The 27,564-nt window shown below is 47.1% G+C and overlaps 2 protein-coding genes across 4 annotated transcripts; one reads left to right on the top strand and one right to left on the bottom strand.

Moving 5' to 3' along the window:
* Nucleotides 1-280: 280 nt before the first annotated feature.
* LOC125979669 (macrophage mannose receptor 1-like) lies at nucleotides 281-22,570 on the bottom strand. Of its 3 annotated transcripts, none has more exons than XM_049738116.1 (59): nucleotides 22,322-22,570; nucleotides 20,599-20,816; nucleotides 18,781-18,893; nucleotides 18,523-18,644; nucleotides 18,390-18,452; nucleotides 18,159-18,314; nucleotides 17,987-18,081; nucleotides 17,373-17,487; nucleotides 17,249-17,293; nucleotides 16,344-16,564; nucleotides 16,165-16,277; nucleotides 15,853-15,974; nucleotides 15,720-15,782; nucleotides 15,486-15,641; nucleotides 15,323-15,405; nucleotides 14,745-14,862; nucleotides 12,580-12,735; nucleotides 12,379-12,467; nucleotides 11,789-11,909; nucleotides 11,680-11,715; nucleotides 11,434-11,601; nucleotides 11,083-11,202; nucleotides 10,895-11,005; nucleotides 10,793-10,825; nucleotides 10,255-10,475; nucleotides 10,032-10,144; nucleotides 9,738-9,859; nucleotides 9,610-9,672; nucleotides 9,328-9,483; nucleotides 9,165-9,247; nucleotides 8,585-8,699; nucleotides 8,455-8,505; nucleotides 8,216-8,383; nucleotides 7,835-7,945; nucleotides 7,656-7,766; nucleotides 7,343-7,551; nucleotides 7,158-7,270; nucleotides 6,862-6,983; nucleotides 6,727-6,789; nucleotides 6,490-6,645; nucleotides 6,290-6,378; nucleotides 4,825-4,945; nucleotides 4,706-4,741; nucleotides 4,460-4,627; nucleotides 4,080-4,199; nucleotides 3,892-4,002; nucleotides 3,790-3,822; nucleotides 3,565-3,723; nucleotides 3,146-3,289; nucleotides 2,866-3,000; nucleotides 2,639-2,799; nucleotides 2,434-2,557; nucleotides 2,306-2,360; nucleotides 2,163-2,229; nucleotides 1,965-2,098; nucleotides 1,851-1,894; nucleotides 1,601-1,774; nucleotides 1,337-1,491; nucleotides 281-1,268 (listed from the first exon to the last, which is right to left on the bottom strand). In XM_049738116.1, the coding sequence occupies exons 1-59, from the start codon at nucleotides 22,398-22,400 to the stop codon at nucleotides 1,161-1,163; spliced, it is 6,831 nt and encodes a 2,276-aa protein (XP_049594073.1). In that variant the 5' UTR covers nucleotides 22,401-22,570; the 3' UTR covers nucleotides 281-1,160. The 3 variants fall into 3 exon arrangements, with proteins under 3 accessions (XP_049594073.1, XP_049594074.1, XP_049594080.1); XM_049738117.1 differs by having other exon boundaries at nucleotides 17,454-17,487; XM_049738123.2 differs by lacking the exons at nucleotides 15,486-15,641; nucleotides 15,720-15,782; nucleotides 15,853-15,974; ... (3 more) ...; nucleotides 17,373-17,487; nucleotides 17,987-18,081 and having other exon boundaries at nucleotides 22,322-22,569.
* A 3,943-nt stretch (nucleotides 22,571-26,513) lies between these two features.
* LOC125980179 (lys-63-specific deubiquitinase BRCC36) lies at nucleotides 26,514-27,564 on the top strand. Its single transcript, XM_049739279.2, has one exon. The coding sequence runs from the start codon at nucleotides 26,666-26,668 to the stop codon at nucleotides 27,446-27,448; it is 783 nt and encodes a 260-aa protein (XP_049595236.1). The 5' UTR covers nucleotides 26,514-26,665; the 3' UTR covers nucleotides 27,449-27,564.

Here is a 27,564-nt window from a genome sequence, read left to right as displayed (position 1 = left end):
GGTGCTTGTTGAGTATTTGTTTTGTTAAACAGCCTCTGATGTCAAGAGTGTTTCAAATATGTAGGACTATTTTCAAATTCTACCTATTTCATCTAATTTGTTAAACAGTCCCAGACAGGGGTGCACAAGTGTTTAATTCAACCAAATTTAATTCAACCCAATTCATTGAGAGATCATCTAAAATATTTGCCTTTTGTTTTAATTTGTGGTCGGGGTAAAGTGAACAGTTTAGTTGGCATGGTTTGAATCAGTCAAAAAATGTAGAAAAAAAACCCCCGAATCGTAATCAGTTTCTTTTATTTTGAAATTAAGAAAACTCAAATGACAGTGAAAACCAACATTTTTCTGACAGCAGTGATTGAGTAAGTCACTTCTGCAATCAGTAATCAAAAATGCAATAATACATGAATTGTAGATTTTGTAACATACCGTAGAAACAACAGTGAAAAACACAATTTTTCTGACAGCAGCGATCGACTAAAAAACTGCCATCAGTTATCAAAAATGCTGATGGAAAATACTGAATTACCCTTCCAGTGAAATACTGTCTACAATTGCAGACATCATTGGCAGTAACATAGCTCACTGTTGATTCACAATTCATTATTTGTAATCATAAAATATATATATATTTTTTTTAACCAGAATTAAACAAAAGGCTGTCGAGTCTGGGCACCCTTTTCTAAGGGCGATTACGACAAGACAACACAACACGACATGAATATAAAACAAAACAAAGAACAATACCGACTTTGGACTTTCATTCCAGCTCCAAGACTATTCTTGCCTGTCACGTTCTTACGATTGGGCTCTTTGAAAGCACTGAGACTTCTGTACAATATGTATTGTTCTTTCAGTGAATAACTCTAAGAAAAGCCAGTCAACAAAGTAGACCAAGCAGAGTCGAGTGTTAGTGAACATAGCATGCTTGTTCACATTTCATCTGGACACATCTAGTTGGCTAATAATAGCGAAGCTAAATGCAGCTACTGTATGAATTACAAACGTATGCAGAGGTGTTCTGATTGCAATTTTGATACTATTTATAGTTACTGAGCAGAGTAGGGATTCAAAGTTGCTCTTTTTCTTCTTTGATGACTTCCTTGGGGCGCACCGTTGTAGATTTTCTCCATGGGCATCCTGCTGTTGGCAGGCGGACTCTACTGTGCCACCTGTGGCTTCGATGAGGTCATTGGAAAGTGCACTTTGGGCATCTTGCACATGAAGGTGTTCACTTGGGCGCAAGACATTAGCTTCCATTTTCCAGTCTGAAAGAAAACCATCAGTTTCAGTGGAACGCAAAGGTATTCTTCCAAATGCTCAATTGAGCACCCACCTGCCATAACTGAGCCACGCAGTGCTTGCCGAGGCCGACACGCTGGTAGGGTTCTCCTGCGGCCCAGTGGGTGAAGGTCACCTTGTGGCGGTCCGACCACACAAACATGCCGGGAAGCACCAGGTCATTCAGTCCGGTCCACATATCGCTGGTTTCTGCGGAGGACGGATGAGAACAAAGCTCTCATCTGGTTCTCAGATATTCCACCCATCCGGTCGTTCTACAGAGATTGTTAATTAATCAATCCATCGTTGGGATACGTACCAAACTCAGAGGCACTTTTAACCCACGCCTGCTCCACTTTGGAGCAAATGGACATCAGTTCGGCACCAAAACCACGGCAGACCCGTTGAGCATCATCCCAGTTCTTGACGTCTTCAAAGAATTTGTAGCAGAAACCCGCAAACTCCTCCCAGTCAGGTGCCGAGCATCTGGGCTCTGCAGGCGAGACCCCGTGTGAGTTTTAGTGGTCATGACAGTTGGGGTGACATAAAGAAATGGTTTTTGAACTCACCCCCATCGGCAAACGTATAAGACAAACCCAGTGGGTCGTCCAAACTGCAGATAGGAAAGCGGTAATTAGCTGGTGGCTCTTCATGGAACTTTTCTGCGAAAGTTGGCTACTCACTGTCTGGAGATGATCCCGTTCCCAGTGGAGCCCGTGTAGACTTGCTGTTTGGGAGCTCGCATCACAATACAATCTCCTCCGATGTCGTTCTGAATGACGCCAGCGTGAATAGCAGCCGCGCAGATGTGCGAGTCCTGCATTTACACAAAGTTGCAGTCACAGACAAGAACTCGACTGGTGGGTGAGGTAATCATGTACCTTTGAGTAGACCAATGTTCCAGAGACAAAGTGTTTGTCTTTGGCACACCCAGGTGGACAGTAGAACCTGCAGAAGACACACATGTTGTGAAATTGACGACAGGCGGTCATCGTCATGAAACATTGTGTCAAGTGTGACTCACGTCATCGAATCGGTGAAGTGGAGGCTGTTGAACTGTCTGGCACAGGTCATCGCATCTGTCGGACATAAGGCGGGATCATCGCGTGTTTTGGCCTTGTTGTTTTCGGCAAGCAAAGCTGTGCTGCTCACCGTCATGCGCGCATCCCAAGATGTCAAAGCGGAGGCCAAATTCTGGACGACTCTCCAGCGGCAGGATGCGGACATACTTAGCAAATGCCGGCGTCCCAAGCAAATGAGTACCGCCACCGATGAACTAGAAATAGGATGTTTGCTTGTTTGTTATGACAATTTTGGAGGATGAGGTTGAGGTCGACTCGATTCTCCCTGCACTCACCTTCCCGTCTGGGTGTTTTGTCCACTTCCTCCGACTGACGCTCAGCTGCATCTCAAGTTGGATGTTCCAGGAGCCAATGTTAGTGCTATCACACCCTTGGGTCACGATCCCCGTCACCTTTCTCATGTAACCGAGGTTCACCTGGATCCAGCTGCCGACGGCTGGAGGGGACAAGACATTAGAACACTCAGGAGACCACAGTGCCAAGCTGTCAATTATCTGCGTACGATCTTTTGAAGGCTTCCAGCAGGACTCTCCATTGAGGCGGCTTTTTTCTGGGGTGGCGTCTTCCATCGAGGAGGAGGCTTTGAAGACAGAGTCTGCGAGGCTCCCGTCCGCGATGCCCAGACTGTCAAGACATACTGAGGACAGCCAAAAATCATTTTCATTTGGAACGGATGCTTAAAGGCCAAATAAAATACAAATCTGCCCATCTGTCCCCTTGTGGGACACCTTGCATTGTTTCTTGGGATTGCAGAGCTGAAGATCACGAGACGTAAAGCCCACCTTTGTGTTCACAGCTATAGACCATCTCCAGATATTTGGAGGTGGCATGGCAGGAATCGTCCTCGAAAAGCGCAATGTGGCATTTTTGGTGGCCGTTGCACATTTTCCTGTAGCGAGGGAGGATGCCTTCCACTCCGCAGTACTCTGCAAGTTACAACACACCAGTGAGTCTAAGTGGGCCTGATGAGCATTGATGCACTTGAATGAATTCAAAACTAGCACGTTTCTGCATACAGACTCATTCTGGCATCTGAACGGTTTGTAAGCTTTGGTTCATTTTCATTACGTTATGTAGCATGCCAAAGTTCTTTGGAGACTTCGGGAGGAGACCAAGCAAAACACTACTGAATGAGCCTTCAGAGGTAGGTGGATAAATGCCTTAATTGGCGGCATCAAAATGGTAGCTTCTCAGGTCTTACCGTCGTCGTATGAGTCGCTGTCCACCAAGCAAACATCGTCACTCCGCCGACCGTAAAAGGCGGACTGGATGCTGATGTGGCCTTGCTTCTGACCCTCACCCTCACTCACACACACAAGGTCAGCAGAATGGTTGTCGCAGACAAGGATCTCCTTAAAGCCTGAAAAAGCATTGTCAGGTCATTTTTGCCTAGGATTGTTTGAAGCCACTGTTTAAGACGACTTACCGTCATGAGGCTGGGGAGGTTTTGGCCTGTTTCCTGCAAGAAAACAGCCAAAGATGTGAATCAGCACATTGTGAGAATCGTCTGAGCGTCATCACGTCTTACCTCTTTTCTTGCAGATGTAACCCGTCTTCTTCCGGCAATCGTCAAACTTCCAGCGGCCGTTGCTTGTGAGTAGGGAAAGACAGGGTGTAGCAGAGAGGTCACCGGGATCATCTGGAAGGAGACCACAGATGTTCGGCTTCGTTCCTCCGCAACTTTGTAGACAATCATCGGTTGGGTTTTTGACCCACCTCCGTCCATGAGGAGGTAACGAAATGGGGATCCGTCAGTCCACCCGCTGGCATCTTTCACAATGTTGTTGTTGACGCCCAACCACAAAGAGGGAGAGCTCGGCAGAAAAGTGTACAGACCTTTGGAGGTAAATGGTAAAATGTGCAACAAGATACTAAAACATTCTTGTTGGTGATCCACTCGTGACGGCTTCTTACGGGAGGGGAGCAAGGATACACCAACTGCTCATTGGTAGTATCGATGAATATGCACGTGATTTGAATGACTAATTGTTAAAGGTTGTCCGAGGAAACAAATGCAGGTGACGTCTGGAGCTCTGCCCATGTTGGGGGAATTTAACAGCCCTGACGGCAACCGGACGGACGGACGGACAGCCTACCTTGTATGAAGGCTTGCTCGCGTGAGTCGGTGATGCTGAGCAGGTCGCCTCCACGACGGAGGCAGTCGTCTCGCGCCTCCTTCCAGGTCTTGGTGGGCCTGTGTTGAATCAAATAGCAGAAGTCGTCGGAGGATCGGTCCAGCCACCAGCCGCACTTTCCACTCCAGCCTACAAGCGAGAATCAAGTCACTTGAGGGGAAACCGGTGACAAGAGACCACATGTCGACTGCTGGGTGGGACGCCCACCTGCCGGCGGAGGAAGACGAAACTCTTGGACCTTGGCTGCAAGGAAAAGAGGACTCATTAGCTCTCTTAGATAGAGGGAGCACATGGAAGTGCAAAGTGAGTGGTCTTCATTTTCGGACCTTTTTTACAGATGAATGGCCGAATATTGGTGCAGGGCCAGTCCTGAAGTTGTCCAGTTGGCGATAGCGCACAGCAATCACCACGTCCTGTTGGCCGGTTTAGCACCCATGCAACGTTGCCCTGCCGACGACACGCCAAACATGACTTTGGTGCGTTTGGTCTTGCTTCCCGCTACATTTGGGTCCTTTTTTCCTCCCACTAATCACTATTTTCTCGATCCTTTGCTCACATTATATCCGTTCATCCATTTTTGAACGACTTTTATATCAACCCTAACCCTTATAACCCTAACCGTCTTCCAGTAAAATCGGAACTTGCGTTTCAGACTCATTATTCTCAGAAATATCTAACTTTGACCCGTGAAATTCTGCACTTTGATCATCAATGATTTTTTAAAAATTGTTTTGGGGTTTTCTTGTGTGTCAAGTGGAACCACAGCGGGGGCACACTGGGACAGGGTATTAATAGGAAGTCCCATGTTGCGGCAAGGTGCCAATTTTCTGTGGATGGCAAGAGAGATCGTTGGGCCCAGGCAGTACGGTGTGTGGAGCAAAGCGTGCTAATCTGGTAATTATCGTTTTAGTGTTTCAGTATTGTGGTATGATTATTTGTGGTCAATGTGTCATTTGACAGGGTCGATTGGTAGTTGAGGCGTGGTGTGTGAGTGACAGGGTGTGGTGCACAACCTGTCAGGTATGTGGAATTTAAGAGTTAGATTAGAACATAGTTTTAATTGTTTAGTGACACACTTTTTACAGTTGTTCACATACTCACACCACTCTTAAGAGTCTCAGAGTCATTACTGTGCAATAACATCCTGCTCTCCACACCTTTTTTGAATTGTCTACACTGTTTGTACTATGTGTCCTCTCTGCATCCATTGCAGCCTGGTCATCCTAGAAGAGGGACCCTCCCATCTGTGGTCTCTTCTCAAGGTTTCTCATTTCCCCTAGCTGGAGTTTTGAGTTTTTCCTTGCCCTCTTGGGAGTTTAAGATCAGTTTAGGATCAGGGGATGTTTGAGAATATCTTTCATTTTTCACATGTCCTGAGTGTTGTTGTTAGTCACCTAAATGTTGAACAGAGGCTGTGATTTACCCAAGTCAAATTCCTTGTTTAGCACGCTCAAACATGGCGAATAAAAAAACTCTTGAATCTTGAATATACTGCTGCCTGCTGTCCTTTTTTGTTTGTTCTGTTATTCTTTTTTGGTTACTTAATACATTTTGTAAACTTATTTCATCTCGGGTCACTGATTCACCCCACGTGCATTACACTTGTAAATTAAAATACTACACACATAGTTCCACAACTTTGTCCTTGCCAATGGTCCAGATGATTTACACATTCAATGTTTATCTCTTTTCGTAACATTTATCCTCACTTGGAACTTTTGCCATTCGATATGACACCTTCATTCTGAGCAAATGACAACTTTTGTAGACTGCTCTAAACGTTTCACTTACCGTAAGTGTTGCGTCACTCCACTCAAACTTGTCCTTGTTCTTCTTGAGTCCCACCCAAGATTGCACTCCTCCTGCATATGGTGCGTGAGCTTGAGGATATCAAAGAAGCAAGGAAATTTAGCACAAGAAGAGCATCGTGTCAGACATTGTGAAGCGCTCGGGGACGATAGCTGGCATCGGCAGTTTGACTTGACGCTCACCAGCCAAGAATTTGCCCTCCTCCAATGAGAGGACGCTGGCCAGGTGACCGTTCCATTCTTTGCAGAACCTCTCGGCTGCCTCCCAAGTTCGCTTCATCCCCTCAAAGTGATAGCAAGAGTCCCTGTACAGGAAGTCGCCAGTGCCGCAGTAGGAAGCTGTAGCCACCAAAAAAACATGGATTACAAATCCACAACAAGACGGTGCAGGTGTGGAAAAAAAGCGTCGCTGCCACTCACTCTCCACTCGATTGTAGCCGATTCCATAGTCTTTGTAGGAACACAGCCGTCCGTCCGGGCAGGCTGCAGGGGGACGATGTGATTGCAAGTTTTTCTCCTTTGCGCGTCAACATCACAATGGACGTGCAGACTTACCGTCAAGCGGCCGCTCGCACATGTACGCCAATGAGGATCCGCACGAGCCATGTCTCCACTTTCCAGGCTGACCATCTACGCGCACCCCTTGGTTGACGTACGCGCAGGATTCATTGTTGGAGCTGTCAAGAAAAGTTGGGAAAAAGGAGACACACATCCAACAAACGTGCCAATTAGGAGGCTTTTCCTCCTTTCTCATCAATACGTGTGCTCTCTCAAAATTCGCAGATGGGATCCATAATCTCGCTGTGTGTTCCGCCTGACAACAAAAGGACGCAAAGAGGTGACCTTCTTACCTTCTATCTTGACGCGAGTCCCAGTTGGCGTAGGTCGGCGTCACACCGGTGTCGGACAAAGACAGTCTTTTTTCTCCTGCTTCAAAAAACTGACACCAGGCCACGTCGCAGTTCTGCCGAAACCAATCGCAGGTGATGGTTAAGTACCACTGGAAAGTCAACGTATTCTACCGCTTTCGTCTCACCAGATTGGAACGTCCGATCCAGAACGGCTTGTCACCCATTTGCTCCTTCACAAAGCTTTCCTCGTATGACGAGGTGATGGAGACCAGGTCGCCGCCCTCCCAGACGCAGTCGTAACGAGCCCCCAGCCAACCGTTGGTGGTCTCCATCTTCTTGTAGCAGTTGGAGCCAAAGCGGCGCCACCCTTTGGTCCTTTCACATGTCTGAACGACTGAGGACACATTTGGGGATTACGTACTCAGTTTCACGCAAATGCGTCATCAGCATCGACACATGAGACAAAAAATGTGTCCGCTGACACACATCTCGTCTTACCTTTTCTCTTGCAGACGTAGCCGCGCTTCTTCTCGCAATCGACAACTTCTATGCCGCCCTTGCCACTGAGTAAGGAGTTGCATCGTCGGCCGGGGGGGTCACCAGGGTTACCTGGAGGGAGACCACAGATGCTCAGCGCTCCTTTGTTCCTCCATACATCGGCCAAGTTTTAGACCCACTTGCGCCCAAAAGGACGGAACTCAGTGAGGATTCGTCAGACTGCTTGCTGCCGACTTCAACAATGATGTCGCTGGCGTCCAACCACAAAGAGGAACCGCTTGGCAGAAGCCCTTTGGGTCAAAGGTAAATACAGAACAGAAGGTTGACGCATCTTACAGAGAGAGGCAAGTGCAAAATGCTTAACTAAAACAAAGTGCGGGTGACGTCTGGGTTGGGTCCTAGTTGGTGGGGGTCACAAGCTTATTTTTGGTCTTTTCTTTGGAATGACAGAAACTCGGCAAAATGTTGACGTGAGTCGGTGGTCTCTCAAAACTTGCATGGATTATTTCATCAAGCACTTCAGCTGCACCAAAAAGCGCAGCAGACTGTGGACGGCCTACCTCGTATGAAGGTGTGTTCGTTCGAGTCGGTGATGGCGAGCAGGTTGCCTCTGAGGCGGGCGCACTCGTCTCGCGCCTCCTTCCAGGTCTTGGTGGGCTTGGAGTTGATCAGGTAGCACAAGTCGTTGGCGGGGTTCTCCTGCCACCAGCCGCACTTTGCACTCTTGCCTGCGAGCGAGACTCGAGTCACTTGAGGGCAATCAAGATTCTGCATGTGGGCTGCAGGCTGGGACGCCCACCTGAAGCTGATGCCGACGCTGGAAGAAGCGGCAGAGAAGCTCTGGCCTTGCCTGCAAGGATGCGAGAGGGGTCAAATATGAAAGAGCAATGAGAAGACAAAGGGCAAATGGGAGGTTGTGACTTTCTGACCTTTTTGACAGATGGATGGACGAAGGCCAGTACAGCCCTCAAGCTGAATTCCTCCATTCTCATTCAATTTTGCGCAGTCATCTGAATTTTGAGTGAGGTTCTTTGTGACGTTGTCCTGCAAAGGATACAGCGTGTTTGGTGTTGCAATTGCTCAGATGGCTTCCCGCAAAATTTCCTTCAAAGTCACCTCACTGGTTCAAATCTGTTTTTCTTCTTACCATTCTCACCATTTCCGGAACCAATAGAAATTGTTGCGATATTCCAACCCGAGTTTCAGATTGAAGCTTTCCAAACCCTAAACTGTTAATTTTTATTCTGAAAAACGTTTACCTGTAAAATGCATGGTGAAATCTTATTGTTTTTTTTTCTCTTATATATCACAATTCTAAGCCATCAAACTAAAGGACTTCTTGTAACAAATTCAAATCTATTTAACAGGAGGACCATTCTTGTCAGATTTCTCCTCTCTATTGAATCAACTGTGGTCGACTAAAACGACACTTGTTTATGTTTTGCTTTCCAACATGACAGCTTCATAAGTGACCATTTTTTAGACCTGCATTGCAAACGTGTCACTTACTGTAGATGATCCGTCGAGCCACTCAAATTTCGCTGAGCTTTTCTTGAGTCCCAGCCAAGGTTGAAATCCTTCTCGCACGTGAGCTTAAGAAAAGCAGAACGAGCACTTGTGACGATGTCGTGAAACATGGCGGGACGATTAGTCAGTTTGTCTTGACGCTCACCAGCCAAAAATCGTCTGTCGACCGGTGAGTGGACGCTGGCCAAGAGACCTCTCTTTTCCTTGCAGAAATCTTCAGCCGCTTGCCAAGTTTTAGGCGTCACCTCAAAGTGATAACAAGAGTCCTTGTACAGGAACTCGTTAGAGTCACAGTAGGAAGCTGAAAGCCAAAATAAACTCATTAGAAAACCACAACGAGACGGAGTAGGTGTAAAACGAAAAAGCAACTCATCAGGAAACGACAACGAGAGGCTGCGGGTGTCAGAAGAAGCGTCGCTCCACTCACTCTCCACTCGACTGTAAGTGTAACCCAAGTCTTTGTAGGAACACGGCCATCCATCTGGGCAGTCTGCAGAAAGATGACATGGTTGCACTTTTCTCCTTTCAAACATCACGTCAAACGTGCAGACTTACCGTCGGGCGACCGCTCGCACATGTACGCCAATGAGGATCTGCATGAGCCACGTCTCCACTTGCTAGGCTGAGTGTCTCCGTGCACACCTTGGTTGACGTACACGCAGGATTCATCGTCGGAGCTGTTGAGAAAAGTCGGAAAAAGCGAGACACATCCGAAAAACGTGCCAATTTGGAGGTTTTGCCCTTTTTTTCTGATGAAAACTCACCCCCAAAAGCATTTTTTAGAAAGCAATTTGAAAATATCACCGTGCATCCCACCTGACCCAGGATGCAAAGAGGTGATCTTCTTACCTCTGGTCTTGACGCGGGTCCCAGTTGGCGTAGGTCGGCGTCACACTGGTATAGGACCAAGTCACACTCTTTTCGCCCGCTTTAAAAAACTGACACCAGGTCTCGTTGCAGTTCTGCAGAGTCCAAACTCATTGTCAATGGTGTACCAATAGTGAGCCAACAGCCACTTGCTCGCGGTTCCATCTCAACTACCAGTCGTCAGCCAACAGCAGCCTGCACTTACCAGATTGGAGAGTCCGATCCAGAACGGTTTGTTGCCCATTTGCTCCATCACAAACATTTCCTCGTCTTCAGAGGTGATGGAGACAAGGTCGCCGCCCTCCCAGAGGCAGTTGTGACGAGCCCCCAGCCAACCGTTAGGGGTCTCCATCTTCTTGTAACAGTTTGAGCCATGAGGACTCCATCCGTTGACTGTGTCACATGTTGGCTCATGATGGGTTAAAGCTGATGAAACATCAAAGTTCCCATGGTCATTTTTCAACCTTTGATGAAAACCAGATTTCTGCATTCCCTTCACGTCACATTTTTCTGCATCGCGCATAAATATATTTATATAATACATATCTAAGTGAAATTTTCAACTCGGGCTGCTAAGGATGATTATTTAGCGAATAGAATAGTCACCCATGGTATAGTCACTATACTGCGAGCTGATCTTGCATAACCCTCATTCGCTTACAGCCTGAATTCTTTACGCTATGAAAGTAAAAATAAAGACAAGCATCGTCATGTCATTTTTGTTTTGCATCGTTTGAAGTCACCGTGAAGAGGCTGCTGAGGCTTTGCCGGGATTCCTGGAAGACAAAAGCCAAAGACACGAGTCAGCACGTTACGAGAATCCACTGAGCGTCGCCACGTCTTACCTCTTTTCTTGCAGATGTAGCCTCTTTTCTTGCGGCAATCGTCAAATTTCCAGCGGCCATTTCTTGTGAGTAAGGAAAGACAGGATGCACCAGAGAGGTCACCGGGGTCATCTGGAAGGAGACGACAGATGCTCAGTTCCATTCCTCCATAACATCGCAGGCAAACATCGGTTGGGTTTCGGACACACCTCTGTCCATGAACATGTAACCGAACGGGGATCCGTCAGTCCACTCGCTGCCGTCTTTCATGATGTCGTTGTTGACGCCCAACCACAAAGCGGGAGCGCTCGACACAGAAGTGTACAGACCTTTGGAGGTAAATGGTAAAATATGCAACAAGAGGTTGAAACATTCTCGTTGGCGCTCTGCTCGCTGATGGCTCGCTGACTGCTCATTGGTGGACCGGAGTATCGTTTATTCAAGTATATTAGCGGTTGTCCGAGGAAACCAAATGCATGCATGTGAGGTCTGGAGCTCTGCCCATGTTGGGGGAATTCAACAGCCCTGACGGCAACATGACGGACGGACGGACAGCCTACCTTGTATGACTGTCTGTTCATTATAGTCGGCGATGCTGAGCAGGTCGCCTCCTCGGAGGAGGCAGTCGTCTCGCGCCTTCTGCCACGTCTTGGTGGGCTTGTGCTGGATCAGGTAGCAGAAGTCGTCGGAGGATCGGTCCAGCCACCAACCGCACTTTGCACTCCAGCCTGCAAGCGAGAGTCAAGTCACCTGAGGGCAAACCGCTAACAAGAGACCACATGTCGACTGCCGGGTGGGGCGCCCACCTGCCGGCGGAGGAAGAAGAAACTCTTGGACCATAGCTGCAAGAAAGGAAGAGGGATGGTTATGAGAGAGCATATAAAAGTGCAAGATGATTGGTCGTCATTTTCTGACCTTTTCTACAGATGAATGGCCGACTTTTGGTGCAGGGCCAATCCTCAAGTTGACCAGTCGGCGACAAGGCAGAGCAGCCACCACGCCCTTTCGGCCCGTTTGGCACCCACACAATGTTGCCCTGCCGACGACACGCCAGGTGTGACTTTGGTGCGTTTGGGCTTGCTTCCCACCGCATTTCCTCCAGAATGACAAGTCCTTTTTTCCTCCCACTGATCGATATTTTCTCAACCCTTTCTTACAGTATGACTTGAATTCATTTGACAATTTTCTTCCAGTTAACTCACAACTTGAGTTTCATACTCGAACTTCTCCAGTCATTTTATTCTCAGAAATGTCTAACCTTGAGCTCTGAAATTCTGCACTTTGATTTTTCACTTCATTCACTTTCATTCTCATCATTTCATAACTTTGTCCTTGTTAATGCTTCAGCTGATTAACACCTTCAATGTTTTATCTCTTTTTGTAACATGGTGGCCATTCTTGCCAAAGTCTAACTTTCATTGTTCTGTAGAATTTGGCTTCCGATATGACACCTTCATTCTAAGCAAATGACAACTTTTGTAGACTGCTCTAAACTTTTCCCTCACCGTAGGTGTTGCGTCGCTCCACTCAAAATTGTCCTTGTTCTTCTTGAGTCCCACCCAGGATTGCACTCCTCCTGCATATGGCGCGTGAGCTTGAGGATATCAAAGGAAGGAAGGAAATTTAGCACAAGAAGAGCATCGTGTCAGACATTGTGACGCGCTAGGGGACGATAGCTGGCATCGGCAGTTTGTCTTGAAGCTCACCAGCCAAGAATTGGCCCTCAACCAGTGAGTGGACGCTGGCCAGGTGACCGTTCCATTCTCTGCAGAACACCTCGGCAGCCTCCCAAGTTCGCTTCATCCCCTCAAAGTGAAAGCAAGAGTCCCTGTACAGGAAGTCGCCAGTGTCGCAGGAGGAAGCTAAAGCCGCCAAGAAACATAGATTACAGAAGCACAACGGCAGGTGTGGAAAAGAAGCGTCACTGCCACTCACTCTCCGCTCGACTGTAGCTGAATCCGTAGTCTTTGTAGGAACACAGCCGTCCTAACGGGCAGGCTGCAGGGGGACGACGTGATTGCATTTTTTTTCTCCTTTCAGCGTCAACATCAATAGAACGTGCAGACTTACCGTCGAGCGGCCGCTCGCACATGTACGCCAATGAGGATCCGCACGAGCCATGTCTCCATTTTCCAGGCTGACTATCTACGTGCACACCTTGGCGGACGTGCAAGATTCATCGTTGGAGCTGTCGGCAAAAAGCGTGAGAAACGAGACACAGATCCGACAGACGGGCTACGTTTTTTTTCTCCATTTTCTGATCAAAAGTATACAAAGGTGCTTCATGGCATGCTCACACAATTTAAAAAAGGGGTTCCAAAATCTCCCCGTGCATCTTGCCCGACACAGGACCCAAAGAGGTGACCTTCCTACCTTCCGTCTTGACTCGAGGTCCAGTTAGCGTAGGTCGGCGTCATAGCAGTGTCGGACCAAGTCAGCCTCTTTTCTCCCGCTTTAAAAAACTGACACCAGACCTCGTTGCAGTCCTGCCAAAAACAATACTGGTTGTCACTCAAGTACCAGTAGGAAGCCCACTTGCGCTTCCGTCTCACCAGATTGGAGAGTCCGATCCAGAACGGCTTGTCTCCCATTTGCTCCGTCACAAACTTCTCCTCATCCTCCGAGGTGATGGAGACCAGGTCGCCCCCCTCCCAGACGCAGTCGTAACGAGCCCCCAGCCAACCGTTGGTGGTCTCCATCTTCCTGTAGCAGCTGGAGCCGAAGCCGTGCCACCCATTGGTCATTTCACATGTTTGAATGCCTGAGGGAACATTTTGGGATTACTCTGACGTAATAACGCAACGGTTTTTGTCTTCTTTGCTAGAATAAGTCATTCAGTTTCAGCCAATTGCGTCACCTGCATCACCACTCACATCAGAGCACAAACTTTACAATTGCCACTCTGATCCTCTCGGCTGATAACGCAAGTTGGGGAGAATCGACCGAGCATCTCGTCTTACCTCTTCTCCTACAGACGTAGCCTCTCTTCTTCTCACAATCGACAACTTCCATGCCGCTCTTGCCATGAAGTAAGGAGTTGCAGCGTCGGCCGGGGGGGTCACCAGGGTTACCTTGAAAGAGACCACAGATGCTCAGCGCTCCTTCGTTCCTTCCTACATCGGCCAGGTTTTAGACCCACTTGCGCCCAGAAGGACGGAACTCGGTGAGGATTCGTCAGACTGCTTGCTGCCGACTTCAACATTGGTGTCGCTGGCGTCCAACCACAAAGAGGAACCGCTTCCCGGAACCCCTTTGGGTCAAAGGTAAATAGAGAACACAAGGTTGAAGCATCTTACAGATGCGAGTCCAAAACGCTTAACTAAAATGAAGTGATGGTGATGTCTGGGTTGGGTCCTTGTTGGCGGGGGTCACAAGCTTATTTTTGGTCTATCCTTTGGAATGACAGAAACTCGGCAAAATGTTGACGTGAGTCGGTGGTCTCTCGATGGATTCTTTCATTAAGTACTTCAGCTGCGCCAAAAAGCGAAGCAGACCGAGGACGACCTACCGTGTATGAAGTTGTGGTCCTGTAAATCGGTGATGGCGAGCAGGTTGCCTCTGCGGCGGGCGCACTCGTCTCGCGCCTCCTTCCAGGTCATGTTGGCCGTGTCGTGGATCAGGTAGCAGAAGTCGTTGGCGGGGTTCTCCCGCCACAAGCCGCACTTTGCACTCTTGCCTGCAAATGAGACTCGAGTCACTCGAGGGCAAACAAGATTCTGCGTGCGGGCTGCAGGTTAGGACGCCCACCTGATGCTGACGCCGGAAGAGGCGGAAGCGAAACTCTGGCCTTGCCTGCAAGGATGTGAGAGGGGTCAAATATGAGAGAGCAATGAGAAGACAAAGGGCAAATGAGAGGTTGTGACTTTCTGACCTTTTTGACAGATGGATGGACGAGTGACACTAGTACAACTATCGATCTGAACTTGTCCAGCACCATCCAATTTTGTGCAGGCACCTGAATAATTATGAGGATGCCACGGGACATCAACCTGCGGACGACAGTGGACATGACTCGAGCGTTTTTGGTGTTGCAGTTGCTCGGATGGCTTCCCACCACATTCCTTCAAAGTCACTTCATTGATTCAAATCGCTCAACTTCATGTTCACAAGCTCTATCTCACAATAAGAATTGTTGCGATGTTACAACCCCCTTCCAACTTTCTGATTGGAACTAAAAAATGTTTCCCCGTAAAATGAAAGGTGCACTTTAATTCTACAAATCATGTCATATTTTTTTCCTTGTAAATTACAATGGTCATTTTTTCACTTGTAACATGACTCAATACAAGTCAAAGTCAAATCTATTTGACAGGAAGACCATTCATGTCAGATTTTTCCAGTTTCAACCAGCTTTGTTCTGCTGAAATGACACTTTTCAACTTTATCCTTCTAACGTAACAGCTTCATTAGGGCAAAGTGACAACTTTTTAGACGTCCATTGTCACTTACTGTAGATGATCCGTCGCGCCACTCAAATTTGCCATTGTTCTTCTTGAGTCCCAGCCAAGAATACCATCCTATTCGCCGGTGAGCTTGAGGAAAGCAGAACAAGCACTTGTGGTGAAAAATTGCAGGATGATTGCCGGCATGGTCAATTTGTCTTGGTGCTCACCAGCCAAAAACTGTCCGTCAACCTGTGAGTGCACGCTGGCCAAGAGACCTCCCGCTTTCTTGCAGAAATCTTCAGCCGCTTGCCAAGTTCCATTCCTCCCCTCAAAATGGTAACAGGAGTCCTTGTACAGGAACTCGCCAGAGTCGCAGTAGGAAGCTGAAAGCCAAAAGAAACTAATTAGAAAACCACCACGACGCAGTTTGGGTGTAGAAAGACGCGTCGCTGCCACTCAACTCTCAACTTGACTGTAGGTGTGACCGAAGTCTTTGTAGGAACATGGCCATCCCTCCGGGCAGTCTGCAAAAAGATGGCACGGTTGCGCTTTTCTCCTTTCAGCGTCATCATCGCAACGGACGTGTGGACTTACCGTCAGGCGACCGCTTGCACATGTACGCCAATGAGGATCCGCACGAGCCATGTCTCCACTTTCCAGGCTGACTCTCTACGTGCACACCTTGGTTGACGTACGCGCAGGTTTCATCGTTGGAGCTGTTGGGAAAAGTCGCGAGTCACACATCTGACGAACAAGCCAATTTGGAGTTTATTTTCCTCTTTCCCGATAAAAAGAAAACAAAAGCTTTTTTATACCTCATCACATCTTTACACATGTTTGGAAAGGGGTTCCAAAATCTCCCCGTGCATCTCGCTTGACACAGGACGCAAAGAGATGTTCTCCTACCTTCCGCCTTGGCTTGAGGTCCAGCTAGCGTAGGTCGGGCTTACACCGGTGTCGGACCAAGTCAGCCCCTTTTCTCCCGCTTCAAAAAACTGACACCAGTCCTTGTCGCAGACCTGCCAAAAACAATACTGGTTGTCACTCGAGCACCAGTAGGAAGCCCACTTGCGCTTTCGCCTCACCAGATTGGAGAGTCCGATCCAGAACGGCTTGTCGCCCATTTGCTCCTTCACAAACTTCTCCTCATCCTCTGAAGTGATGGAGACAAGGTCGCCGCCCTCCCAGAGGCAGTCGTGACGAGCCCCCAGCCAACCGTTGGAGGTCTCCATCTTCTTGTAACAGTTTGAGCCGTGAGGACTCCATCCGTTGTCTGTGTCACATGTTGCCTCATGATCGGTCGATCCTGATGAAACAGCAAGTTGCCTTGTCATTTTTCAACCTTTGGTGAAAACCAGAAATCCAGCAAACAGGCATGAAGTGCATTGCCACCTTTATCAGATCACCAAATGATTCCCGAGCGCGGCACCGCTGCTGCTCACTGCTCCCCTCTCCCCCAGGGGATGGATCAAAATCACACGAGGATGGGTTAAATGCCGAGGACAAGTTTCACCACACCCAGATGTGTGTGAGACGACGATCATTGGGACTTTTGGGACTTTAACTTTATATCACTTTTTGACAGATTAAGTCACCTGTATAGCGGACAATCCCCAACTGACAAGACTTAGGTGGGCATTTTAGGGCTATTGGTCTGAAAGAATACGGTCCCAAGAGATAAACAAGGGAATTTATTTCATCAGTAGTCACAACAGGACCGCTGAAGAATTTTCAAGTGGCGATATCAAAATGTATTTTAATATTGAGGTTTAAGGCAAAAACGTGCATGTATTGTGTTGTGTGTTGTTTTTAACCGTAACGCTTTCCCCGGTAACGAGTTACTTTATTCAGTAATATAATTAATCACTCGACCTCGTTGGCGGGGTTCTCCCGCCACCAGCCGCAATTTGCACTCTTGCCTGCAAGCGAGACTCGAGTCACTTAAGGGCAAACAAGATTCTGCATGTGGGCTGCAGGCTGGGACACCCACCTGATGCTGGCGCCGGAAGAAGCAGAAGAGAATCTCTGGCCTTGCCTGCAAGGAGGTGAGAGCGGTCAAATATGAGAGAGCGATGAGAAGACAAAGGGCAAATGAGAGGTTGTGACTTTCTGACCTTTTTGACAGATGGATGGACGAAAGTCATTACAATTGTTGATCTCAATTTCTCCATTGCCATTCAATTTTGTGCAGGCACCTGAAAAATCATGAGGATACCACGGGACATCATCCTGCGGACGACAGTGGACATGACTCGAGCGTGTTTGGTGTTGCAGTTGCTCGGATGGCTTCCCACCACATTCCTTCAAAGTCACCTCATTGATTCAAATCTCTCAAATTAATGTTCACAAGCTCTATCTCACAATAAGAATTGTTGCCATGTTCCAACCCCCTTCCAACTTTCTGATTGGAACTTTTCAATAAAAAATGTCTCCCCGTAAAATGAATGGTGCACTTTGTTTCTACAATTCATGTCATTGTTTTTCCCTTGTAAATTACAGTGGTCATCCCTCATAAATCTAAGACATTTTTTCACTTGTAACATGACTCAATACATATCAAAGTCAAATCTATTTGACAGAACGACCATTCTTGTCAGATGTTTCCTTCTATTTCAATCAACTCTATTCTACTAAAATGACAATTTTTAACTCTTGCCTTCTAACATGACAGCTTCATTGGGGCAAAGTGACAACTTTTTAGACCTCCCTTGCACACATTGTCACTTACTGTAGATGATCCGTCGCGCCACTCAAATTTGCCATTGTTCTTCTTGAGTCCCAGCCAAGAATAGTATGTAGCTGTGTTGACTCTTCGACCGTGAGCTTGAGGAGAGCGGAACAAGCACTTGTGAAACATTGCAGGATGATAACTGGCATCATCAGTTTGTTTAAGCGCTCACCACTCAAGAATAGGCCGTCAACCTTTGAGTGGACGCTGGCCAAGAGACCTCCCTCTTCCTTGCACAAATCTTCAGCGTCTTGCCAGGTTTTAAGTCTCCCCTCGAAATGATAACAAGAGTCATTGTACAGGAACTCGCCAGAGTCGCAGTAGGAAGCTGAAAGCCAAAAGAAACTAATTAGGAAACCACGAGATGGCGCTGGTGTCAAAAGGAGCGTCGCTGCCACTCAACTCTCCACTCGACTGTAAGTGTAACCCAAGTCTTTGTAGGAACACGGCCATCCGTCCGGGCAGTCTGCAGAAAGACGGCGTGGTTGCACTTTGCTCCTTTCAGCGCTAACATCGCAACGGACGTGTGGATTTACCGTCGGGCGACCGCTCGCACATGTACGCCAATGAGGATCCGCACGAGCCATGTCTCCACTTTCCAGGCTGACTCCCTTCGTGCACACCTTGGTTGACGTACGCGCAGGATTCATTGTCGGAGCTGTTGGGAAAAGGCATGAAAACTGAGACACACATCAGACAAACGGGCCAATTTGGTGTTTTTTTTTTCCCTCGTTCACGTCCTCGGATAACGTGCATCCCATCTGACACAGGATGCAAAGATGTGATCTTCTTACCTTCCGCCTTGGTTTGAGGTCCAGTTAGCGTAGGTCGGGGTCACACCGGTGTCGGACCAGATCAGTCTCTTTTCTCCCTCTTCGAATAACTTACAATGGTCCTTGTCGCAGACCTGCCGAAACCAATCCCGTTGTCAATGGCGTACCAAAAGCTCGCCAACAGTATGCTTCATCGAAAGGATTTGATATTAAATATCCCTTGAAGATTGGGGTCAAACGTTTTGTACTTGAAAAAACAAAACTCGTATGTACTTGAAAAAAGGGAAACTTAAATCTGAAAATAAACGAGCTGATCTTAAAACTAGAAAAACAAAACAACGTAGTAAAACAAAACACTTGTGTGAAAGTGTTTTTGAGTTCGCCTTGGTAATATTTTGGAATAAAGTATTTATTTTCAGGTTCTCACCGCAATTCATTTTCATGATTTGAGATCTTTTTTCCAGTTGCATGTATTCAGATTCGCATTATTTTCAGGTTCAACTCTTGTTTTTTCAGATTGGGATCTTTTTTATTCAGGTTCAAATCTTTTTCAGTTGTAATCCCAAATCTGGCGTGGGGCGAGGTGCTCGCTGAGCGGGGCGTGGAATCACAAAGGACAGCTTAAGTGGAAGGCTTACCGTATTTGCCGGTGTATTGGTCGACCTTTTTCGATCCAAAATCGACCGAAAAAAATCGACCTCGACTTATACACCGAGTCATAAGATTTAACTTCGTATTCATCGCTTCAAATGTGATGGTAACCAAGGCCGTTTCTCATGCATCTCATTGTGCGTTGCACTTAGAAAATTTGAACCGGGCGGCGTGCACGAGTGTGCGGCCCGCTGGAAGTCCAATGAGGCGCCACGATCTCCTCCGCGGTGCTTATATGATGGTAACCAAGGCCGTTTCTCATGCATCTCATTGTGCGTTGCACTTAGAAAATTTGAACCGGGCGGCGTGCACGAGTGTGCGGCCCGCTGGAAGTCCAATGAGGCGCCGCGATCTCCTCCGCGGTGCTTATAAACAGCCGATCCGCTCGGCGGGGGCTATTTTCGGCCACTTGGCGCGTGCGCACGGCCTCCCGGATGTGCCGGGCGGGTGCGCGAGCTCGCCGGCCGCTGGAAGTCCAATGAGGCTCCGCGATCTCCTCCGCGGTGCTTATAAACAGCCGATCCGCTCGGCGGGGGCTATTTTCGGCCAGTTGGCGCGTGCGCACGGCCTCCCGGATGTGCCGGGCGGGTGCGTGAGCTCGCCGGCCGCTGGAAGTCCAATGAGGCGCCGCGATCTCCTCCGCGGTGCTTATAAAGTGCCGATCCGCTCGGCTTGGAGCTATTTCCGGCCTCCCGTTGGTGCCGGGCGGCGTGCGCGAGCTCGCCGGCCGCGATCTCCTCCGCGGTGCTTATAAAGTGCCGATCCGCTCGGCTTGGAGCTATTTGCAGCCTCCCGTTGGTGCCGGGCGGCGTGCGCGAGCTTGCCGGCCGCGATCTCCTCAGCGGTGCTTATAAACAGCCGCATGCGCACGGCCTCCCGGAATTTGAACACATTTCGTCAATAAATTTCGCATATTGACTTTTGAAGTTTAATATAATGCAACAATTGAGCTCGACTTATACAAAGGATATATCATAAAATCGTAAATTTCCGTCGAATTTTAGGGGGTCGACTTATACACCGAGTCGACCTGTGCACCGGCAAATACGGTAATTGGAACCACTGCCCAGACAGAGAGAGCGCTCTCAGGGAACGTAAGAACTAAAACAAATGGATTTTAAGGGCAAAGTTCAAAACGTTTGACCCCAGTCTACCTCCATACAACAGCCGCTTGCGCTTCCGTCTCACCAGATTGGAGAGTCCGATCCAGAACGGCTTGTCGCCCATTTGCTCCTTCACAAACTTTTCCTCCTCCTCGGAGGTGATGGAGACCAGGTCGCCGCCCTCCCAGAGGCAGTCGTGACGAGCTCCCCGCCAACCGTTGGTTGTGTCTATCTTCTTGTAGCATTTGGAGCCGTGAGAATTCCATCCGTGGTCTGTGTCACATGGCGTATGATGGGTTACACCTAAAGACCCATCAAAGTTGCCATGGTCATTTTTCAACTCTTGGTAAAAACCAGAAACTCAGCAAACAAGCAAGAATGCACGCCACCTAACTGTGTCACCTGCATGACTGACAATCCACAATTGACAAGACTTACAAAGGACTTGGGAATTTAGGGCTATTAGCCTGAAATAATAGCGTCGCAAAAATATCAACAAGGCACATTTTTTCAGAGGATGACCAGTTTCAATATGCTGAATAATTTCAAGAACTGAACGGAGGAGATTCAGTCCAATTCTGTCGTTCTGCCGCTCGGAGAAATAAGTTTTTCTTTTTTTTTAACTCAAGTTCTGCCCACACGATGGCGCTACCGGTCTAAAAAACTCCACATCAAACTTTTTTTTTTTTCATCGACTGCCAAAAGATACATTTGCAATAAAGGAAGACGTGTTGACAAGTCACGCCTCTTGTTGTAACAAAGCGACAGAACAATGTCCTTCTGCGCTTCCCCCCCCCTCCACACAACACACACGTTTCAAAGTATTTCCCCCTTTTTTTTTTTTTTTTATTGGAATGAGACAAACTCAATGTGTGGTTGCGAATATTAAAGCCAATAGTGGTCTCCCTATGTGACGCGTGTCAAAGTCAAAGTCTCCTTTATTGTCAATTCCTTCGCATGCCAAGACACACAAAGATATCGAAATTACGTTTCCCACTATCCCACGGTGACAAGACAGAATTCACAACGCACATCAAGTAAACAACACAAGAAAAATAAAACAAGAAGGCAACACCAATGAACAAATAAATTTTGTTTGGAGGGATGGACAAATAAAAGTGCAAGGTTAAAATCAAAGTGGATCATATGATATTCTTTTCTGTAATTATTTCAGTTGGATCAATATTGCACGTCCTATTAGATATAAAGGTGGTAAAGAGAGATTTGATCACTTGTACTTATCCTTACAATGTTGTACGACTTTAATGTAGAACGGACATCTTCATTACTATTAAGTACAAAATTGACTATTTGCTTATTTTCACGACAGTGCATGTGAGGAGAAAAATAGGGCGTCTGCCTTTCAAGGAAAGTGATACTCTGTATACACTGGATACAATGTCCCATTGTGTCTCGCAATCAATCAGCTTGTTAAAAATGTACAACATAAAAAGACAGTTTGCACTCACATGACTCAAGAAAAAACATTGACCCACAAGGTTTACGTGCATCAGAAAAATAGTTAAGTGACGTCAAGAACATCCACTCTAACAACTCAATTTGGGTCAAAGATTGGACCGAATTTAGGTTACAAACCAGACCGAACTGTTTCGCGCAGAACGATCCATTTTTATACAAAACTCCAAAAATGCCAAAACATCCCAAAGTAAATTCACCCAGCTTCCTGAGTCGGTCCAGTTTTTAACCCAGCAGCGGATCCGCACTGCAATCCGAACCAAATGCCTCCTTCCAAAGTTATAGTAAGAGTACAACATTCGCAAGTTGGACATTTTCTTCAAAGTACTCACCGGCTGCGCAGCTGTACATGATCCATACGACGTAAACCAGGTGGACCAGCGACAGGCGCACGGCCAGCGGGGCCATCATGGTGACGGAAGGCCACCAGAGAGGCTATCGAACGCAGATATCACGATGTGATGCACACACTAGGTCCGCTCAAAACAGGTAACAGCCGCCGAACGGGCACTTGCTCCGGTGCTGCTGCTGCTGCTGCTCCTGCTCCTGCTGCTCGGCCCCCACCCACGTGACTCACGCGCCTTCGGAAGAGCGCGTTACCGCGTAGACGCTCTTTACGTGTGCACGTCTTTGGCTGCGGTAACGCGATATTATTTTGGCCACCTTCGCCCAAACTTTTGACACCACTTTTATTCGGGATGAGGAACAGGGGAAGCAAGCAAAAAAAGAGGGACAACCTCTGTGCATGGTCACTTAAACCTACGTCTCAAGCTGAAGCCAAGTAATGCGTAAAAGTAATTTTTACTCGACATCGGTCAAAGTGGATTCAGCTCATGACAACGTTGACTGACAGAAAGAGCACAAACTTTGGGTCACTAAATCAGCTGACAATTTCTGATCAATTGTGTCCGAGCACCAATGAGCAGGGTGACATGTCACATTTTGGGCTAGGGAGCCTAATGCAGCCAAGCAGGTCTATTCCACAGAAGGAATGTCTTCTCAAAAGGCACTGGCGGTCCTAGACAGTTTTACCAAGGGGATTGTCTCCCTTTTTGTTGCATATAGTCAACAGGGTTGCAAGAAATGTGTTAAGAAAAGAGGTAAATTAACTGCAAAAGATTCGAGAGGAATCAAAGGTGAAGCCACTATGAACCCGTTATCCTCTAGTGTTGTCATAGTTCAGAACTACAACCTACCTGGAGTGTCAAGAAGTACAAGGTGTTCTGTGCTCAAAGACATGGCCAAGGTAAGAAAAGATGAAACCCGACCACCACTAAACAAGAGGCACAAATTGAAACGTCAAAACTGGGCCAAGAAATATCTTAAGACAGAGTTTAAGATGAACTGATGAGATGAGAGTGACTCTTGACGGACCAGATGGATGGGCCTGCGGCTGGATCAGTGTTGGGCACAGAGCTCCGTTTTGACTCAGACGCCAGCAAGGTGGAGTCCGGGTATGGGCTAGCGGGACCTTTTCGGGTTGAAGATGGACACAAACTCAACTCCCAATCCTACTGCCAGTTTTTAGAAGATACTTTCTTCATGCAGTGGTACAGGGAAAAGTCAGCATCTTTCAAGAAGACCATGATTTTTATGCAGGACAATGCTCCAGCGCATGCATCAAAGTACTCCACTGCATGGCTAGCCAATGAAGGTCTTAGAGATGAAAGAATGATGACATGGGCCCCCTTCCTCACCAGACCTAAAACCTATTGAGAACTTGTGGGCCCTTTTCCAACGGGAGATTTACAGTGGGGGAAGACAGTACACCTCTCTGAACAGTGTCTGGGAGGCTGCGGTTGTTGCAACACAGAAAATTGAGTGAAACCAAGAGGACCTGAGCATCACTGTGCTGGATACATTTGTTACCAGCAGCATCTTGTCGGAAATATGTCTGGAACAAATTCAGGCTCCAAGATAAGAGAGGTGGCAGACAAAAGAAACCGAGAACTAACACACACAAACGAAGCCTAACTCTCGCACGCACGCACGCACGCACGCACTCACGCACACACACACACACACGCACACTTGCACACACACACACACATTAAGGAATCCTGTCTTACCAAATGGAGTGTGAGTGTGTGTGTGCGTGTGTGTGTGCGTGTGTATGCGTGCGTGTTAAGTTTCGTTTTCTATTCTCTGCCTCCTCCCTTATCTTGAAGACTGAATTTGATACAGAGACATATTTCCAACAAAATGCTCCTTGTTACAAATGTTGCCAACACAGGTATTCTCAGGTTATCTTGGTTCCATTCAGTCATCCATTGGTGCAACGCTGCCGCACGGTCTCCTTGCCGTCCCAAATCTTCATCAATTGAAATTTTACTCTCTGTGATTCCACCTGTCACAATTGTCTTTGTCAGTGATGCCATACACTCAGTCATTCAAAAGAACCTAAATGACCGTCCGGCTCACTTTTACGTGGTACATGCATGATTGCATCAGTTGGCAACAAGCAAATACCAAAATACTTTGGCTCCAGGCACAAAGCTCATGAAGAGCAACAAGTATCAATTTGGTAATAAATGTTTCCTTAATAGATTTCAAAGTGTATTTCTTTTTGTGCATGCGTGTGTGTGTGTGGCTCAGTCAAAATGAGTTAGTGTGCCATTCCACAACTATTAATTTTCACAAAGTCCGCTGTTTCAGATTTTATATTAGCAATTTGCATATCCTCCAGAATGTAAAGAGAAGTGACCAGCTCAACTGCTGCTTGAGTGCAAAATAAACCTTATTTGCCTTGAAAATGAACTCCACACACACAAAAAAAAACAACACGTTCCCACTGCAAACTTCCCAGATTTTTTTTTTTTTTTAATTCAATTGAGAATTTGGAGTCAATCCTCAGGAGGTGGGTGGGGTGGACAATCAAAAACCCAGAAAGTTTGACAAACTCCAAGTATTGATTATGCAAAAACCATTAGTCAGAATCTGGTCCAGAAGTTGATTGACAGCATGCCAGGGAAAACTGAAGATGTCTTGGAAAAGAAATGTCAACACTGCAAATATTGATTTATTGCATGAATTCCCAATAAAATCTTTTGAATGGTATGTCTTTGTATTTACCTCATCATAGTCACTAACAATAAACGCTAGTTTCCGTCTCATCAACTCTATGTGGTCTCTTTCAACTCTACTTTTCAATATGAAATGTTGCTTAAGGCCTTGCTTGAATTAGAAGATAAAGCACACAATCCATTTAAACCAGTGAAGGCTTTTGTTCCACTGCTTGAATGAATGTGACGATGAGGGCGTCCCTCTTTCCTGTGGGCTTACAGTGGTGCAAAAGTACTTTAGTTGTAGCTTTAGCACTCCAAATGCCCTTCTCTTTGGAAGTAAAAACGCAAGCCCAAAAAGGTTGAGAACTATGCGCGCCCAATAACTAATTGGGACATCTAGTGGCGATCGTTAGTTATTTTTCTAGAATTTTAGGCAAGGGCATCTTGGAAGAAAAAAAATATATTATAATTTGTAATTGTTTTTGTAAGTGAGGTAGTGAATCACGATATAATCAATCATAATATTAGTTGATTTAAAATTAAATTCCTGATGTATTTTTTGAGAATAGGTCTGTGCTATTATTCAGCTCAGTGGCCTAATAGTAGAGTGTCCGCCCTGATACTTCAAATCCCGGCCGGGTCATACCAAAGACTATAAAAATGGGACCCATTGCCTCCCTGCTTGGCACTCAGCATTAAGGGTTGGAATTGGGGGGTGAGATCACCAAATGATTCCCGAGCGCGGCACCGCTGCTGCTCACTGCTCCCCTCTCCCCCAGGGGATGGATCAAAATCACATGGGGATGGGTTAAATGCAGAGGACAAATTTCACCACACCCAGATGTGTGTGTGACGATGATCATTGGGACTTTAACTTTAACTTTTGACTTTAACTTTATTCGCAAAGAACACTCGATATAGTATGTATTTTTTTTATTTTCAAATGGATCAACAAATAGCACAAGGCCAGGGGGTTGGGTCATGCTTCAGCTTATCAGAGTTATCCAAAAGCGACATAGAAAGTAGGAATTAGTTGGCAAGATATTAAAACGGTGACACCAGAGAACAGCAAGGCAGCATGTGAAGAATTTATAAAAATAAAGGCAGACTGTGGGTAAAAGATAGTGGGTAAAAAAAAAAAGTTCGTTTTGTTTATTGTAGAGGCAATTAGCTAAATAAATAAATAAATAAATAAATAAATAAATAAATAAATAAATAAATAAATAAAATTGTGAGGGCAGCAGAGGCAGCAGAGAAATATCCAAGCATTGGTGGGAACCAGTAAAGGTAGTAGGCGCATTCAGACTGGAACATAATCTGCAGGTAGAGATCAGAAAAGTTCAGAGACAGTTTTTGGAGTTCCCTGGGAAAACCGGGCTAATTGAACGGGTAGTGTTTTTCAGTCTGTAACTGCCGGCTCTCTCGTCATAACATTCAATCCAGTAGGTGGCGGTAATGCCCAATATATCAGGAGGTAAACTGGCAAAAAAAAAAAAAAAGAAAAACCAGGAAAGAAGATTTTTTTTTCTTTTGGGCAGGCGGAACCTTGCGCCGATCGTTGCGTCAACTCGGACCTCTAACCTAAAGCAAACGCCAAAGTAAACATAGGTTCCCTTCCAGTTCGTGCTTTTAATATCAGTCTTGTTTAAATTTTTGTTTTGAAGAAAGAGAATGGCAGTCAGTGCGGTTCATCTAGAGTCGGACGCCTTCCTGGTGTGTATGAATCACGCGTTGAGCACAGAGAAAGAAGAAGTGATGGGTTTGTGTATCGGAGAGGTAGAACCCACCAGGGTCGTCCACATTCACTCCGTCATCATCCTCCGCCGGTCGGACAAGAGGAAGGACCGGGTGGAGATCTCCCCGGAGCAGCTGTCTGCCGCCTCCACGGAAGCCGAGAGGCTGGCCGACATGACAGGCAAGCCGATGCGGGTGGTTGGCTGGTACCACTCCCATCCGCACATCACCGTGTGGCCCTCGCACGTCGACGTCCGGACTCAGGCAATGTACCAAATGCTGGATCAGGGCTTCGTGGGCCTCATCTTCTCCTGCTTCATTGAGGACAAAAACACCAAGACGGGCCGCGTTCTGTACACCTGCTTCCAGTCGACCCAGGCCCAAAAGGGTTCTGACTACGAGCGTGTGGAAATCCCGATTCACGTTGTCCCGCGCGAGACCATCGGTAAAGTGTGCCTGGAGTCGGCCGTGGAGCTCCCGCGGATTCTGTGTCAAGAGGAGCAGGATACATACCGGAAGATCCACAGCCTGGCCCACTTGGACCCTGTCACCAAGATCCACAACGGCTCTGTATTCACCAAGAACTTGTGCAGCCAGATGTCAGCAGTGAGCGGACCGCTGCTGCAGTGGCTGGAGGATCGCCTGGAGCAGAACAAGCAGATAATCGCGGAGCTGGAGCGGGAGAAGGAGAGACTGACGCAGGAGCTGAGTGCCCACTGAGTGGGTGAAGGATGGGAGAAGAGTTGATTGGGACACATTTTTTTTTCTGTAGGGTCGGGGGGGTTATGTTTGCTTTTCCTTCTCTGAAGTGGTCAGTAAAGTTATTCCAAATACAA

The sequence above is a fragment of the Syngnathus scovelli genome, chromosome 13 (genome assembly GCF_024217435.2).
Source record: "Syngnathus scovelli strain Florida chromosome 13, RoL_Ssco_1.2, whole genome shotgun sequence".
Lineage (NCBI taxonomy): Eukaryota > Metazoa > Chordata > Actinopteri > Syngnathiformes > Syngnathidae > Syngnathus > Syngnathus scovelli.
The sequence above is the reverse complement of the archived record's forward strand: the minus strand, read 5'-3'. Positions and strand labels throughout refer to the sequence as shown.

Coding starts and splice junctions, on each gene's coding strand:
- LOC125979669 (XM_049738116.1), bottom strand. CDS start 22,400: ATGATGGCCCCGCTGGCCGTGCGCCTGTCGCTGGTCCACCTGGTTTAC. Junction 4,742..4,824: donor GCCATTCATCTGTAAAAAAG/GTCCGAAAATGA, acceptor TTTTCCTTGCAG/CCAAGGTCCAAGAGTTTCGT. Junction 2,099..2,162: donor GAACATTGGTCTACTCAAAG/GTACATGATTAC, acceptor GTGTAAATGCAG/GACTCGCACATCTGCGCGGC.
- LOC125980179 (XM_049739279.2), top strand. CDS start 26,666: ATGGCAGTCAGTGCGGTTCATCTAGAGTCGGACGCCTTCCTGGTGTGT.